Source organism: Neophocaena asiaeorientalis, unplaced genomic scaffold (genome assembly GCF_003031525.2).
Source record: "Neophocaena asiaeorientalis asiaeorientalis breed wild unplaced genomic scaffold, Neophocaena_asiaeorientalis_V1.1 scaffold177, whole genome shotgun sequence".
Classification (NCBI taxonomy): Eukaryota; Metazoa; Chordata; class Mammalia; order Artiodactyla; family Phocoenidae; genus Neophocaena; species Neophocaena asiaeorientalis.
In genome coordinates this window covers 9724040-9741821 of record NW_020172779.1, presented here as the reverse complement: position 1 = coordinate 9741821, position 17782 = coordinate 9724040, and the positions used below count along the sequence as shown (strand labels likewise).

At 48.1% G+C, this 17782-nt stretch overlaps 1 protein-coding gene across 1 annotated transcript in view; it reads right to left on the bottom strand.

The window, feature by feature from the left end:
* Positions 1-16882, bottom strand: part of LOC112397140 (uncharacterized) — a 38752-nt gene extending 21870 nt beyond the window's left edge. The window contains exons 1-3 of the mRNA XM_024741264.1: positions 16873-16882; positions 15798-15927; positions 15605-15708 (exon numbers count right to left, since the gene is read on the bottom strand). Of these exons, the coding sequence (XP_024597032.1) occupies positions 15605-15629 (25 nt within the window). The 5' untranslated portion in view covers positions 15630-15708; positions 15798-15927; positions 16873-16882. The remainder of the gene's footprint in view (positions 1-15604; positions 15709-15797; positions 15928-16872) is intronic.
* Positions 16883-17782: the final 900 nt, after the last annotated feature.

Sequence of the window (17782 nt, the reverse complement as noted above, 5' to 3'; positions counted from 1 at the left end):
GCAAAATCACCCAAAAGATGTACAAAAACGCTCAAAAGATGGCATTAAATAGACTACAAAAGAGACCCTTGGGGCTTCCCTGGTGGCACAGTGGTTGAGAGTCTGCCTGCTAATGCAGGGGACACGGGTTCGAGCCCTGGTCTGGGGAGATCCCACATGCCGTGGAGCAACTGGGCCCGTGGGCCACAGCTACTGAGCCTGCGCGTCTGGAGCCTGTGCTCCGCAACGAGAGGCCACGATAGTGAGAGGCCCGCGCACCGCGATGAAGAGTGGCCCCGCTTGCGGCAACTAGAGAAAGCCCTCGCACAGAAACGAAGACCCAACACAGCCAAAAATAAATGGATGAATAAATAAATTAAAAAAAAAAAGAGACCCTTGTTTACAATACAAGAGCTGAAACAAGAAGGCAGCACACGGCTCAGGTGGGAACATGAGGGTTGGGTGAGTCAAATGTTTTCACTACTCTGCACATGACCACAAATGATTGTGAAAGAGCCATGAATATAGATTTGGGGGTTACAAGCAAGTATTAGCAAGTTGGCAAATTTACAAATACAGAATTCACAAATAATGAGGATCAACTGTGTGTGTGGCAGTGGGCGGGGGGGGGTGTATATGTTGTACCTCACTGTGGTCCCCAGGGATGCTGGCCTAGCAGGAGCCCCCTCCCCTGGTTTCCCCGGGCCCTCCAGGCAGATGGGGAACAGCTGCAGCTGTGGTTGGTGGCTCCCAGAGGGCAGAGCTGGAAGACGGTTCTGAGCAGCATTCACATGCAAAGAGCACTTAGCCAGTGCTTTCTCTGTGGAGTATTTAAAACAGCCTGTACTGCTCTCTGCCCAGGGTCGTCCCCCTAACACATCCTCCCAGTTAGTGACAACTTAGGCCCAAAGGCTCACCCAGCACCCTCCTCCTTGAAGCCCTACCTGACTCCCACGGGCAGCTGACCATTCCCACCTCTGCGTGTCCCGCATGTACCCTGTGTGATAATGGGATCCATTGTCCTGTCTGTATCCCCACCTAGAGTGCTAGACACAGAAGGCAGAAACCATGTCTAGTTCCTTTTTTTTTCTTTAATTCCCCACACCTGGCACAGTTCCCAAAGACCAGGAGTTGTTGAGTGTTTTGAATCACTGAACAGCAGAAACAACAGGGTCATTCAAGATCATCCAACCCCAGGAGACTCAAAGTTGGGACCATGACCAGTCAGCAGTCCCACTGGGGAGCTTGGAAGCAATGCAGATTCCCTGGCCCTTCCCCAGATCTTCAGAATCAGAATTTCTGGGGAGGGATCCAGCAATTGGTATAATAACAAGTGCTCCAGAATATTCTTATGCCTACTAGATTTTAGAAGCTCTGAGTTTGTTCGACTCCCCTCCGCCCCCATGCCTCTACAGATAGGAAGTGGCGAATCGGTAAAGAGACAAGTTTCCCCAAAGACACGCATTTGGTTAAGGACAGGAGTGGAGCAAAAGCCCACTTGCTAACTCTTGATCCCGTGCTCTCCTGAGCATCCCACCGTGGGGAGGCCAACAGGTGCCCTCGCTGAAACCAGCCCTTCACAGTGTTTCTCCACGAGACAGGTTCTCATTTTCATTCTCATTCATGGGTTTCCTCCTCCTCTTCCTCTCTCACCTTCTCTCCCCACATCCCTCAACTTGCGGAAATAGCTCAAGCTCTCTGGGCACCGACTTCCTTTGCGTGTCAAACGGGAACAACCATCCCTCCCCTGGCCAGCTCAGGTCAATCCAAAGAACACAAGTTACCTCCAAGGGGATGCTCTGGTGATGACTGAAATGATGCAATTTGGGGAAAAGGCCTTGGGAAATTAGAAGGGTCCACACAGAGGGCAGGAGTCACCTGTAAACGCTGCCTCCATCAAACGGTCCTCCTGATTCCCACCGCCAACCCTCACTGCTCCCACCATCCTCTCCCTCAGCTGTGACAACAGGATTTGTTTTTCTCTGCAGTGGGCTCTGGGTTATACATACAGGCAACTAGGTGAATGTTCTGTGAGGCCGTTAGGGTTTCTCAGAATGAGTCATTTTTTCAAAAATAACAAAACCTCTCGACATCACTTGATTTCAGCATTCTTGCCAGGCTCTTGTAACCTCTTTTGCAATTGCATTCCAAGCACTCCTGACTTTTTTCTCAGGCCTGATGGCAAGTCCCCCCTCCCAGCAGAAGGACTGATAAACAAAGAAACCAAGCTCAGGATCTGCCCATCCTGGTCCAAATACGTTTAGGTTTCAGAGGCTGGGAAGGAAATGTCTGGAGGCTCTGGACGGCAGTGGGGGAGGGAGCACAAGATCAGAGAGGCTGCCGTGGCTTCCAGCCCGCAGTCACTCACTGGACTCTGACCAATCACCCTGCTACATCACCTTCTCTACCGCAGTTAGGACTGGCTAAGGATGCGAAGAGCAACAATTAACAATTGCTTAATGTGTCATGGTTTTACAAAGCACATTTCACTTCCATCACCGGCACAGATGAGAACATTCAAAGCTCCTGGAGAAGTGGAGAAGGTGGCTGTCTTGCCTGAGTGCTGACAGTCAATAGTGATGAGTGTCTCTGGGCACCGAGTGAGCCAGGCACCTTACCAGTGGTATCTCAATGTTATACTCTTCATCCACCAATGCCCACAGGTAGGTTGTTACTCTCCCCGTTTTCTAGATAGAGAAACTGAGGCTCAGAGAGGTTAAGTAACTTTCCCAATGTCTCACATCGAGTGGCAGACCTGGGATTGAAACCCAAGTGTGCCTGGTTTTAAAGCCTGTGTCTTTTCCAACCCTTCACAGGCAAATACTGCTCTCAAAGAACTTTGCACGTTATTCCACTGGCACTGATCGTGAATTTGAATGGACACTCTACATCTCTTTGTCCTATGAGCTCCTCAAGGCAAGGAGAGTACTTTATTCATCTCTGTACCCTCAGCACGCAGCTCACTTAATTGACATAGACGCGTGCACCCATTGTTGGATGAAATCCATGAAGGACTCAACCTCTGGCCCTCACAGGGCAGACCTGGGCGTGTCTCCTGTACTCACGGCCACTCCCATTCCAGAGCCCTCAGAGCCTGTGGTCTGAGGAAACCCCAGACCTAAACCTGCCCCCTGTACTTCCTGACCTTGGTAAAGACATCTCACCTCCCCCGGGTCCACGTTTGCACTGGAGAAGCTTTCTCATCTGTGCAAACATGTTATTGGACACGAGGCACTCAGAGGGACCTCTAGGCTCTCACAGGGGATACTTCTGAAAGTGTGCTGAGTTTTCTCAAGAGGACAGGGCCTAGCACATTTGTTGCTTGAATAACACTTGTTTGCAAAAAGGGTGCGGCAAAACTCATTAACGGAGTCCATAACATTGATCCAATAGTATGCTTTGCATTTACTTTTGTCTCTATAAGATCCTTGCACAAAAGGGGAAGTGGAACCTCAGAAATCTTAACTCTGTGTGACTAAAATCCCATGTGAATGAAATATATACACCCAGTATCACTATTGTGTTTGCATCTGCTTTAAGACTCAAGCTAGGTGTCACTTTCCTACAGTCCCCACCCCCTCCTGCCATCCCATCAGCAGGCAGGGTGGGATCACCCTCCACCATGCTTACGTCAGGGCACACATCACTTTTGCATTAAAACTTCCTGCTTATTTGTCTCTCTTCCGGGAGGCTGTGTGCCTGTGTTTATCTATTTCCTACTACACTTTGTGCCCGATGGTTCTTTGCATCTTCAGCATTTAGCCAGAGTGCAGACCAGAGCCACGACCTAAATGTTCGATGATTGCACGACTTCCCCAATCCCATACTCCTGCAGAATCCTTTGCTCTTCTGAGAGCACATCCACATAATAACCCTGGGAACTAGGTAGTGGTTCTCTCCTTGTGCCCATTTTAAAGATAAAGGCACTAAGACTCAGAACGCTGAATGACTCATCCAACACTGTCCAGCCAGGAAGGGGTAGCAGCCACACTAGAATTACAGAACCACGGGCGATGAGATTTGGGGAAGCCTTGAAGGCCACGTAAAACAGAGCTCTTCCAACCTGGTTTTAGCAAAGGAATCTTTTTTTCTTCTTTCCCCAATGAAATCTTACTCGAAATCACAATATAAATTGTTCTCCAGGAGAACCTGCTCTTGATAAAGAAAAAATAGAAATATTGAACCCCCATCATTTCAGCCCCTCAACTGGCCCTCAGGAGGAGGGAGAGGGTTCACGAACACCCCTGGAAAGCCACTGATCCAAATAGACATTCTAGAACATCTACGTTTATGTTCTAATCTCGTGTTCCTTCAACTGTAGCACCCCACTTCCCCGAGGTTGCCCTCCTCATTCAAAAACTCCCTCTTGGCCACCATTGTGTCAAGCCCAGTGCTAAATGCTACCAAGGATGCCACTTATGTTGGACCTGGGGTCCAAGGATCCACTCTGATCCCCAGTCCTACCATTTCCTGGCTGGGAACCTTGGGAAAGTCACTTGATCTCTCCTTGAGCCTTGGCTGTTTCACCCGTCAAGTGGCCCCAAGGCTTGGATTGAATGAGTTTGTTGTCCCATGAGTGTAAACACACTGAGCATGGATCTTGACACCTGCAGGTGCTCCTGAAGCATTGACGGTGTCTGCGGATTCAGGGCTCTCCAAGGTGTGGAGCAGAACCCCCAGGAAGGACCTGAGATCCCTTTTGTTAGGATGTCCACACTCTTATTTTAATGATCACACCTCATCCTGCAAGTGAGTGGGGTTTAGGTTTACAGTAGCAATGTCTGTGCTAAAGACATGGATTTAAATGAAAGAAATGTGGGTGGATTTCATCTCAAATACCAAGTTATCAGCGTTACAGGTGAGAAACAGCAAGAACACCTGAACGACTGGCGCTCAGGAGCCTGAGAACCCACGAGGCCACAGGTAGAGCAGAGGGTGGGGCGGAGAGCCACCCTTCGTGTGCTGGGCTTCTGTTTCCCCAACCCCAGCCAGCTATCTCTCTGGAGGTGCTGACAGGTGCATTATTCCATCAGGCAGCGCTGTCTAAGTTGGAAGCCTCCCAGATCCCCTGCAGGCCTCAAAGGGAAAAAGGAGACGACGAGGTCTCAGGAAAGAAGCCTCCAGGAGCAGCTTTTCCTCTCTGCCTCTCCTAACTTCATCTCTACATGAAAGGCAGCAGCCGGCTGGCAGTGGCTGAATTCTGCAGGGGCCTCCAGGTTCCAACTTCAAAACCATTTGTTATTTTTAACAACAATGATAATAATCCTCTAACGTGTGCATTGTGGACCCAGTCCTTTCACTACATCACGTCATGCCTTTGAAATCCTCGTGTCTTGGGGAAGAAGAAAGCTGGACAGGGGCCACTAGCCCTCCTTTGCAGATGAGGCAATCGAGTCTTACAGTGGCTGGAGGTCACGGAGTGCCCAGGTGGCAGCATGTGGACTGGATCCTGGGGTCTTCCCTCGAATTTCAGTCCTCTTTCTAAAACCTGTTCCTTCCAGAAACATCCAGTAACTTATAAGGTGGGTGGGAAGGAAAAGGACCGGTGCCCCTGGCCTCACAGCCTCCCCTCATCAGCCAAATGGCTCTGGCAGGTGTGTGGCCTCCCGGCATGATGACATTGCCCAGGGCATCAGAACAGCATGGTTGGCCAGCAGCATCCTTGTAAATTCCTGGCTCGGTGCTCTGAGCCCTCACCAGCACACCCGGGTCTCTTGTCTTCCTTCCGTGGTTGGGTCACAGGAGGTAGGGTCCCCTGGGACACCCACTGCCTTGCCCTTTCTCTCAGTCCTGGAGCCCATGGGCAGACTAGGTTCAGAGGTCTTGGGGCCAGAGCGGGAGGGTCCCCACAGAGGGGTTTCAGAGTGGTAGATGCTGCGGCTCAGCGTGACCTGAGAAGCTTGTTCAAAATGCATGTACCCACCATGCTTTTCTCTAGATGCGTCACAATTTCTGGGTGAGCTGGGCAGGTGTGTTTTCTACAAGCTCTCCAGCTAACTCCTACTTGCTTCACCGGCAAACTCAGAGCCAAAGAAGCTACTTCATCTTACAGAGAGGGAAACTGAGTCCCAGAGAGGAGAAGTTTCTAGAAGTATCAGAGGAAATTGGGGCTCCATGACTCTGGGGCCCAGAACCAGCGGTTCTCCTTTCTGAGCCTCAGTTTCCCCACCAGTGAAAGGCCACCTTTAAGCCCAGGGTCCTTCCTTAGCAGAACAAAGACCAAGCTCTCGCACTTGCACCCCAAAGCTCAACTTAAGATCCTTCATTATTAAAAGAGGCATAGAGCATAGAGGAGATAAAAAAAGATGACGAGGGAAGGCATAACATGGGCAGTTGTGGTGCCTCCCCAGGCCTCATTCCTGTTCTCTCTTCCCACTGGTTTCCATCGATGGCACTCTGGGAAAGCTGACGCTACCTCCCATCCCAGGAGTGGGACCTTGGCTTAAGCCAACCACTGAAGTCCACCTACCTGCAAACAGTGATTGGTCCAAGGGTAGGCATTGATCTAAACTGAACCAATGAGAGTGAATCGCAGGATGTGTGCTTAAAACAAAGGAGAAAAATCATTTTCCGTCTCTATCTGGATATGATACAAACAAAGTACATAACCAAGGAAGTGCTGGAAGCCATACTGCAAGAAGAAAGAGAGCCAGCATTAAAGGAAACTGATATCACAGTAGGCAGGTGAAGAAACAGAGAGAGGTCTTCAGGGGCATCTTTCACCTAACTGCTGGATCAAGCACTGCCTGAAGCACACACTCTAGAACTAATCCCCTAACCCCCAGTGTGATGGTACTTGGAGGTGAGGGCTTTGCTCTCTTGCTCTCTCTACTATTCAAGGACACAGCCAGAAAATGTCTCGGAATCAGACACCCCTTCACCAGACATCCGATCTGCTGGCACCTCCATCTTGGACTTCCAGCCTCCAGAACTGTGGGAAATAAAAGCTTACTGTTTAAGCCACCCAGTCTATGATATTTTGGTTATAGCAGCCCAAAGAGACTAAGACTCCCTGGCATGAGTGCCTTATTAGTAGAGATGAGGATGAGCAACCGAACCCATCCCAGCTTCACATCAAGAGAGTTCATGGTTGTCAAGGACTCTCTGCTCCCTGCCTTTCCCAGCATCTCTTGCAGTTAGATGGGGCCATGTAACTACTTCTGATCAACGTATTGTGAAGATAAGAAGCAAGGATGTTAAGAACTAGTGCCCCTCCTTTGTCACTCTCTTCTCCTCCATGAGAGACTTTGGTGACCATGTGTTCCAGGAGATGCTTGTATAATTGTATAAAGCCACAATATTTCCAGGGTTTATCTGTTATCACAGCAGAGACTATCCCATCCTAACCGATGTACACTCAAGAATTTAAAGAGAAGATACACACAGAGAATTGGACACAAAAAAGTTTCACCTTAATGTCAAAGCTCTAGGGTAGGAACCCAGTGAATTTTTGCTACTAAGTGGAAGATAACTCAGTTATAAGAGGTGGGTTCTGTCCTGAGCAATTTTATGGTATCCAACTACCTTCCGTCCTCTGTGAGGCCTGGCTGTCCTGAGGATTGTGTTCATTCTGTGTTGCTGGTTGTGGTGTATTCCTGATTCCCCAAGAAGTTTGGCCTGAATTCTGGAAGCTCCTTTATTCCTATATGTACCCTCACAATTACCCCGTTAGTTGAAGTCATTTGAATGCCTCTGCAACCCAAAGAGGCTGCCAACACAACAGATCTTTATCATCTGGCCCCTGCGGGCTTTTCCAAGCCTACCTCCTCTACATGCTTCTCAGGTTCCCCTGAGCACCAGCCATGTTTGCCTGACTCACCCAGGCCTCTCGTGCCTCTAAGCTTTATGGTTCTCACTTTAGCCAGGAATGCCCTTCCTACTGCTTCCTCCATTTATCAAAAGTCTGTTCATCCTTCAAACCCCAGCTCAAGGCCAGCCTCTTCCTGAGGCTGCCAGTTTCTCCAGCTAGAATTAATCACTTCCCTTTCTTCACTTCCATAGTACTCAAACTCCGAGATTTATAAGACGGGTATAAGAATAATTTGTACTTCACAGGGTGGCTGAGAAGGTCGAAGGAAACAATGTGTGGGAAAACGCTTAGAAAAACATCACAGACTATGTCAACATGAATTGGTATTGTGACAGCTCTTCCCTCCAGGAGAGCATACTGCATTCTCCCTGATGTTGTGGTTTGCTTTGTACTTTCCTCCCTTCCCTGTATCAATTAGGGTATTTTTGGTTGTGTCAAGAAATTCTGCCTACCTCAAGCACCCTCCCTATTAAAAAAATGCAGATTCCATATCAGTCAAGAGGTACATTTGGCTACAAATAACAGAACCCCTAAACATAGTGGTTTAAAACAGGGAGGGGTTCTCAGCAAGAGATCCAAAGGGGAGGTGTTGCCTGATGTCACTAAGCAGGGCTGATGTCTCTTCACTTTTTCCTCATGCTCATAACTTATCTGCTACAGCTCCAACCACCATGTCTTTCCTAAAAGCCAGTAGGAAGAAAGAGAAAGGGGAGAGACATCCCCAGCAGATGCATCTCATTGGCTAAGCCACGCAGCCATCCCAAACTGCGAGGGAGCCTGGGAAAGTGAGCTTTGAGATTTCCACCTTCCAGAATAGAGAAAGCATAGTTTGATTGGAGTTGGGATGTGTGCCGAGTGAACCAGCCTATATTATCTGGCACAAGGAAGCTCTCAGGAAAAGAGGGAAAAGCTGAATAGTCAGATGGTGGGAACTAATATGCAGGTATCTTCAGGGTGCTGCCAACCGGATCACTCAGCTCCAGCCATTTGAAGCTCTTGAGTCATAATTTGCTTTCCCATAGTCTGATTTTCCAGTTTGAGGCACCTACCCCTTGGCCAGAGGACCACAGGAACGCTGATGAGCAAGCCCCACAGTGTGGCATGCAATGAGGGAAAGGGAGATCCCAAAAGGAGAATGAGAGAGCTGGGCAGATGAGAAACAAGAAAAAGTCCTTACATAGCCCTTATTAGGATGTGAGCTCCCCAGAGACAGAACCCCTGACTTTCTCTTCTGCACGTCTGCGGTTCTACCCAGGAAAATTATGCAGTCAACCAATCCATGATTTCATTCTTCAGCCAGGAGGCTGAGTTTGTTTTCTCCTCTTTGTTTTGATTTGTGTCACTGTCATTTGAATCCTCATGGAAAGCATGGGTCTTGAAGACAGACAGACCAGGGATGGAATTCCAGCTTCACTAACCCTCCTTCTGTGGCTTTGGTCAAGACAGTTAATTCTCTATGCCTCAGTTTTCCTATCTGCAAAATAGGGAGATTGAAACCAATCTCATGAGGTTGCTGTACGAATGAAAGAATATAGTGCATGTAAAGCACTTAGCCAGTGCCTGACATACAGTAGTCACTCCAACACCAATGGTCTATTGTTATTTTTATGTGGGAATTTTAGGCAATAGGAGCACAATGAATAACTCCCCACATCCAATTTCCCAAGAATTCCTGCTTGGATTCCTACAGATTGCAGGTTTGATATTTGAGGAGAGAGCAAAGTTCTAATCTTTCTAGCTCATCCTAAAAATAGTTAGCTCTTCTGTGTACATTCTGTCAGCTCAGCAAAGCCCCATCTAGGGAACCGGGAGATTGTGTAAGGCAATCTTTCTAAACCGCGGTCAAATGTTCTTCTCTACCCGAGAGTAACTCACAGAAGATGCACATGAAGATAAAGGGCTGGCCCGGTAGTGTGTGTGGGAGGGTGAGGAAGTTGGGGGGTGGGTCTTCCCACCCAGGCTGGGGTCTGGCGTCTGGAGCCTCAAGGATAAAAGGCACGTGCATCCTAGAGAGAAGGGATATTTTACTCATTCAACCATTCAAGTCATCTGAAAGACATTTACTGAAAACTACCAGCTCAGAAACTGGTAAATGCCCAGATGCAGAAGTAATTAAGTATACCTAACCCTAGAGATCTCACGATATGTTCAAGCTTATTTATTGAAATCTTTAAGCATTCAATAACAACAACAACAATAATAATATTTATTGAGCATTTATTAGGTGCTCAATAAATAGTTCTAAAGCTTTACATGCATCATTCACTCTTAATCCTTATCTTAACCTCATGAGATAAGGACTTTATCCCCATCTGCTGATGAAAACATCAAGGTACCAAGAGGTTAAATAAGTTATCTGGGCTCTTTAGAAACTGTCTTACCTGGAAAGCTTTCAATTGTTGCCCCCAATGTGGGGGGCATCTAACATATGAGGCATCACTGGTTGTCATAGAAACAGCAAAGGAACGTAAACCTAGTGCACTTTGCTGCTGGCAAACTAATTAACACCCTCTGTGGACTTTCTTAAGTCCCTCTCCAGGCTCAGACTGTTCCCTCCCTGAGAAGGTCTTCCCCTCTACTCATCCTTCAAAGCTCAACTCCATCGCCACCGCTACCAAGAAAATTTTCCAGAGCACCCTTACCATACCACCTAGGTACAATCTCTCATACCTTGGTGTTTGTCCAACTCTGGTGGCGCTTACATTCTGCCAAAATGTATGATCTGCTGTGTATCTGCCTTATTTGCCTACTAAATGAGTTTTCCTCCAAAGCAGAGACCTTGTTTAGTCAACTCTCTTATCTCCAGGGCCTGGAATTCACGCGTGGATTAATGGGCACTAAACCCATATGCCTGGCTCATAGCAAGCCCACGTAGGTGCTTGACAACCGTTTACAGAATGGAATTGGAAATTGACAAAATGAGACAACACGAGGAGAAAATCTCGCATCCCAGAGTTGAAGCGTGAGGAGGAGAGTCAGCAGATGCTATGAGCAAGAAAGGCCAACAGGTTAGACAACCGAGACTTCCTAAGATTTAACAATTAGACTGCCCTCCAACTTAATCCACTCTGTCCTCTCAAGCAAGCTGCTGGATTCCCCAATCACCACCCAGAGTAGATGAAAAGCAGAAGTCATATTATTATTTTGTGCAACTTTGGGGGAAAACCACAGTTTCTACTCCTTTGGCTTCCACGCCCTGTGCTGCCCATCCAACTGTTTCCTCCCATCCACACAAGAAAATCCAAAATGCCTCTCTTTAAAAAGCATATGCCATGAAAATCCCGATTTACCAAGACTGTAAATCACTTAGGAGTAATGATCTGCTCTGCCAGAAATGATTTACTTTTATTTTTATTTTTTAAAAGTTTTTTTTTTTTAATTGGGGTATAGTTGTTTTACAATGTTGTGTTAGTTTCTACTGTACAGCGAAGTGGAGTCCCCTGTGCTGTAGAGCAGGTTCTTATTAGTTATCTATTTTATACATATTAGTGTATATATGTCAATCCCAATCTCCCCATTCATCCCACCCCCCCACCCCCCATTTCTCCCCCTTGGTGTCCATACATTTGTTCTCTACTTCTGTGTCTCTATTTCTGCCTTGCAAACTGATTCATCTGTACCATTTTTCTAGATTCCACATACATGCGTTAACACATGCACCCCAATGTTCTTTGCAGTGCTATTTACAATAACCAGGTCATGGAAGCAACCTAAATGTCCATCAACAGACAAATGGATAAAGAAGATGTGCTACATATATACAATGGAAGATTACTCAGCCATAGAAAGGAATAAAATTGGGTCATTTGTAGAGACGTGGATGGACCTAGAGACTCATACAGAGTGAAGTAAGTCAGAAATTATTTACTTTTAAAAAAGGATTCTGTAACTGGCAAATTGCCAGTGTGGTGCACTGAAAGTGAACTTGAATTTTCAGAGATTCAATACATAAGTTTGTTTTTTCCTGGCCACATGCTAGGTGCACTGCAGGGTCAGTGGAGTCGGTGGTGAAGTGATGGTGGGATATTTGAGGGAGAACTAGAATGGGGGAGGGCTAGTGAGAACCTGGAACTTGACTCCTCCCCCAAAACCTTCCCACCTGAAATCCCTTTAGAACTGATTTTCACAGAATATGTCTCGAGCTGATCCACCAGAAGTAAAGAGTCCCCATGATCAAATGAGTTTAACCAGTGCACCTGCTCTGTCCTGCTTTTAAAAAGCCTGATCATCATTTGGTTATGCAAGACTCTGAAGAATCCGAAGGTAAAGCAAGTCATTTCATTTTATTTAACCCTAACTTTTAGAAACTTATTTGGTCATGGGACCTTTTTATGATAGAATTTCTAAAAACATTCCATAGAATTCCTTTCCAGAGGAGGCTATCTTGAGAAAGACAGAAAAGTGAAGTGTGTGAGAGACTGGTGTCTGCAGCCAGACAGCCTGAGTTTATGCCTCGCACTCTCTGTGTGATGGAAGCACAGTACTCTACCCATGCTCTGTGCTTCCATTTCCTCATCTGCAAAATGTAGATGATAAGAGGACCACCTCATCAGACAGGGGGGATGTGAGAATTGAAAGCATTAACATAGGTACAGTTCTTGGAATGGATCCCATATTCAGTAAGCGCTCAATAAATACCATCTATAATTGCAATTATTTAGAATGTAGGACGCACGTGTCATCTAACAAGATGAAGACCCAGGTACTAAACATCTCAGGATATTCTTCCAGCCCAGCCCCAACTTTCTGGGAAATGGTAAAGTGTAACTAATGTGACAATATTAGGTAAATAGAGTTACAGGCTAGATGGGGTGTAAGAAAGATACAACCAGCTCTTGGTGGTGTTTCATGTTGACTCCGAAACAATGGAGGAGAGAATGGAAATGGTCCAAGGCTCTGGGTTACTAGCGTGACCTGTGGAGGACAATGGCTGAGGATAAAGCTCAGTCACACCACGTGCATGCTGTGTGATCTGAGGCAAGAAACCTAACCTCTCTGTGCCTGGGAAGTAGAACAACACAGACCTTTTAGAATTCCTGTGAGGATTAAATGAGCAATGAAATGAACAGTGTCTGGCTTCTAGCAAGTAAAGGTAGTCTTGATTATTCTCGTCTTAAAGTGGTAATGTCAATTTTTTGCTTAGTTTTGTTTCTTTTTTTTTTCTTGGAAATACATAGACTCACAGACTCAGAGCTAAGGGATACCTGAGAGGTCATCCAGAGAAATATCTTTATTTTGCGGACAAGGAAACGGGGCCCAGAAAGAGAAAGTCGTTTCCCCCAGGTCACATGGCAAGGGAGAGGTAAGGGGAAGAAGCAACCTCCCTTCAGTGACACAGAAAAAAATGGGTACACTTTCCCTGACTGCGCAGGCTCCTGGGGAGGAAGTGAGTCTTTAGAGAGACGTGAGGATAGTAGGAATGGGCATGTGTTCGAGGAGAGCAGAGGACAGCTGCTCGGGAGAACGATCCAAACTCAAACGGTGTTCTATTGGGCCATTTCATCGCAGCAGTGCAAGTGTGCTTGGCCATGGATAATGGAAAGAATAACTGTGATTCACTTTTGTCCACTGCCATGCAGCCTTTGAAGAATGTTTGCCATCAACATCTCACTTATTTTATCTTCCTATCAAGCTCATGTGCTAGGTGTCGTTATCCTTGTTTTTAAAAATATTCAGAGAGGTTAATGACAAGCTGGTAATCAGCACAGAGAGGCTCCAGAGGCAGCGCTTCCTGACTCCAAGCCCCTGCTGTGGGGAGCCGCGCCTGACCTGGAGCCAGCCGCCCCATAGGCGTGGGATGGTAACTCTTAATACGTGGATTTAACAGACTTTAATTTCTTAGAGCCACAAAATATTGGGGCTGGCCAAAAAGTTCGTTCGGGGTTTTCCATAACATCTTACAGAAAAACCTGAACGATCTTTTTGGCCAACCCAATAATTCCCCCGTGATGTCCCTCCAATTCATGTCTCCAGTCCCACATTCTCTGAGGAAGCTTCTCTGACCAGCCCAATCCACCAGCCCTCCTGGCTGCTCTGAACAACTCCAGGGTCTGCCATCTACACCTTGATGGACACCTGTCAATCACAGCCTGGTTTCAGAGGAGAAAGGCTCGACATCTTATCATTCCAATGATAACAGTCCCTATACACCCACCAGGAACCAGGCTCCAAGTCAGATGACCTCCACACCCGTAGAGGATGAAGGGGGTAGGAGACAAGTTACTGCCTCAGTTATAGGTTATGGGAAGAACAGTTATCACATCACTTTCTATGAGGATACGGTTTGCGAGTGATATAAATCCTCACAGCAACCCTGAAAGGTAGATATTATTATCGGTATTTTAGGGATGGGGAAACTGAATGTCAGATAGAAAAAATAATTTCCATAAGCTCACACAGCAGGTGGGGTGATAACGATGTTGATTGTGAGAACAATAGGACCTTGGGCAGATTGCCTAAACTGGACTGGGTTCCAGTGGATACAGTGGTGGTGGCGGTAGGGGTGGGTTTTATTGTCACTGTGATGGTCCCTTTCTGGTTCCCTGCTTCCACTCTGCCTCCTGTGTTCTCCACTCAACAGCCGGAGGCATCCTTCAATCTCCATCCTTTCCCTGTTCCTCCCCAGACTTCCCATTTCACTCAGTGCAAAACCCACAGGGCACCCCTGCGGCCTTTGAGACCTTACAGGATCTGTTCCCACGCCTCTCTGACCTCACCTGCCCCCCTCCCCTCCTCATTCACTGCACTCGCCTCCAGCCCTCTTCCTGGAATACACCGGGCAGCACGTTCCCTCCTCCAGGCATTCACCCCTCCTGTCCCCTCTGCCTGGTGCACTCTCCCCAGTACATCTGCAGGGACCCCTCCCTTCCTTCTCAGTGACCCCTTCCATGAGCACGTTTATAAAATAGCTCCCATACCCCATCCCATAATTTTTCTAACCTCCTCATCCCACTTTACTTTTTTTTTTTCTGCAGTACGTGGGCCTCTCACTGCTGTGGCCTCTCCCGCTGCGGAGCACAGGCTCCGGACGCGCAGGCCCAGCGGCCACGGCTCACGGGCCCAGCCACTCCGCGGCATGTGGGACCCTCCCGGACCAGGGCACGAACCCGCGTCCCCTGCATCGGCAGGCGGACTCTCCACCACTGCACCACCAGGGAAGCCCCCACTTTACTTTTTATCTAAATATCACCTGACAAATTAGGATCGTACATCTCTGTTTGTTATCTATCTCTTCCCACTAGAATATAAGCTCCATGAGGGCAGGGGCATTGCTTGTCTTATTGGTGATGTACCTTCATTGCTTAGACCAGGACCAGGCATACAGTAGGTGTTCTATGCAGATCTACTGCATAAGAGAATGAACTATTAGGCTCCTTTGGGCATCGTGGGCAGAGGGAGAAAGAAGGCAGAAAGCAGGGGCTGAGTAATGTGGGGAGGGGAGGGAGGGGCGCAGAAGAAGGAACTGGGAGCTGCTGCCAGATGCCAGCGGGTGCCCCTGGCAGGCACAGCTGGGTGCAGTGGCTGATCTTCCCCCTTCTCCTCCTCAGAGTGGAGAGCACCCCGAAACCACCCAGAGCTGACCGCCACCCCAGAGCAGGCAAGAAAACTGAAAGCCAAACCGAGAATCTCCCTAGGTGAGGCCAACCTCAACGAGTCTCTAGCCTGCTGATTTGCTACTTCGCTTATGCCCAAGAGATGAAATCAAGGTAGGGGGAGCTGGGAGTTCATCCTAAGAAAAGGAAACTTCAGCCTAAAAAAGCGTCCATAATAACGTTAGGTGTACCCATAAGAGTGCCAGCAGAAAACAGAACTTACCCCAGATGGTGCAGATGGAGAGCATTCGACGGAGGGACCATTTACAGATGTGGGCTGGAGCTGAGGCCCCCGGGGCCAGCAGCAGTGTGAAGCCACGATGCCCCCTGAAGGAACAGAGGGAGGCAATCGTGGTACTGGAGGCTTCGGAGAGAGTGATGGGAACCACCATGGAACCACCATGAAAGATGCTAACCTCTCTCTCTTTCTGCCCTCTGGTCTCCTGCCAGGGCCCTCCAGAAGACAGGTGGCTAGGGAGCTGGGGGCTGCAGTTGGCAGGGTCGGCCTCCAGGGCACAGAGCACGGCAGGGAGTGGATCTGGTGAACTGCGGAGAAGAACCGGCAGAGGTGACTGTTTAATAACCGTTCAGAGTTTTCCCGCTGCTTGGTGCAGAGCCCGGCACAGACTAGAACTGAATAAATGCTTACCAGGCATCCTGCAGCCCCAGCTCCCAGGGTCCACAAGCTGCTCTGTCCTCAATACTCAGCACAAGCACCAACTGAATGCGCTTAGATCACACACATACACACATACACACTCCGACTGAGTTCTTACTATATGCCAAGCGTGTCAAGCCCTTTGCATTCATGGTATCATTTACTCCCTATGGGGTAAGTTTGCCCATCCCTATTTTTTCAGATATGGAAACTGAGGCTAAAAAATGTTCATAGCTTTCCCAAGGTGACTCAACTAGTGAGGGGCAGAGCCAGGGATCCAGCCCAAATGAGCCTAACTCAGCGGGCCATGCCTTCAACAACCAAGTTCTCCATCCCTGAGCCTAGCACAGGGCCTGCCCGGTGATGGGAGGTTAAGGAATAGTGACCTATAGTGGGATAGTGGAGGGGTAGTGGAACTCTTCCTACAGTTCCCACGTGAGTGGGAGATTATGAGTTCTGCACATCGGTGGTCTCCAACCCAAGGTTACTAGGTACAAAGTGGAATTGCTCTTCGCTGATCTGAGATGGTCCCCACAAGTCAGGGTGAGGGCAGAGGAATGGAGCTCAGGTCTTCCAATGCCCTGGGTCACTCTGACTCTAAAATAATCAGGGAAGCGCTTGCCTCCCTCCTCACTGCCTACTGACGGATCATCAATTACCCCATCAATGCCAGCCCAAGCTGATCACCTGGAAGTTCCAGCTCTGTGGCTAGAGTTTGGGGGAGTTGGTGATGGGGAAACAAAATGCTGGATTTGTAGAAACCAACCTACTCAAAACTCAGAAAATGACCCCAGAAGGACACTGCATGGATGGTGCAACTCTAGTTTGCCTACCATTTGACTTCTAGCAGGAAGTATTTTTAAAGGGTGTTTTTCTGCCTTGCTGGCCAGTTCCTCATTGAGAAATTCTTTGTGACACTTGGACATCTCAGCTCCCAAAGTGATGACGGGACTTTTTTTTTTAATTGCCACTTCCAGGTTTGGATTCACTTCTTCATTCATCTGGAAGAACAGAAAGGATTTCCAAATGCTTACCAAACGTCTCCTCTGAGCTCTGAAGACTGGCCTTGTCCCTAGGCCCTGACTGTCACCACTTGGAACCACACGGCACAAGACGGGGTGTCTCCACCTCCTCTTTGTTTCCCCCATCGTCAACTCACACACTCAACACAGTTTATCAGCGCCTTCCATGTCCCTCCTACGTTATGAAGCAACATGATACAATCTCCTCTTAGGTTTAGTAAGAAATAGAATGTAACCCGATGGTGAAACCACAGTGGGCTTCAGAGCTGAATGGGCCCCAGATGATGCTGGAAACTTCCTTACTCCCTGCCCTTCCTGGGGACCAAGCAAATGGAAACCATCACCCATTATGGTGGCCCATGGACAGGGTCCCTGCCATCCCTTACACTGCCTACTTACCCTGTCACCCTCCTGCCAGGTCCCTCTGTGCCTCAGTCTTCTCGGTGACTATGAGATGTTAAGTCCTGCTTACTCTGCTGGCCTCCCTCACCTTATCTTTCTTTACTCAGACTCCATGCCAGGCAACGCCAGGTCCCTGTCATGTCTTGCATAGGCTGTGCTGTTCCATCGCTCTACCTTTGCTCATGCTGTTTCCTCTGCCTGGGACACCGCTCTCCCTCAGTCTCACTCCAGCAAACTTCTACTTTTGCTGGAAGACTCAGCTCAGGCTGACCCTGAATGTCATTTCCTGAGCCCCAAGATGAGCTGTGCCCCCACTGGG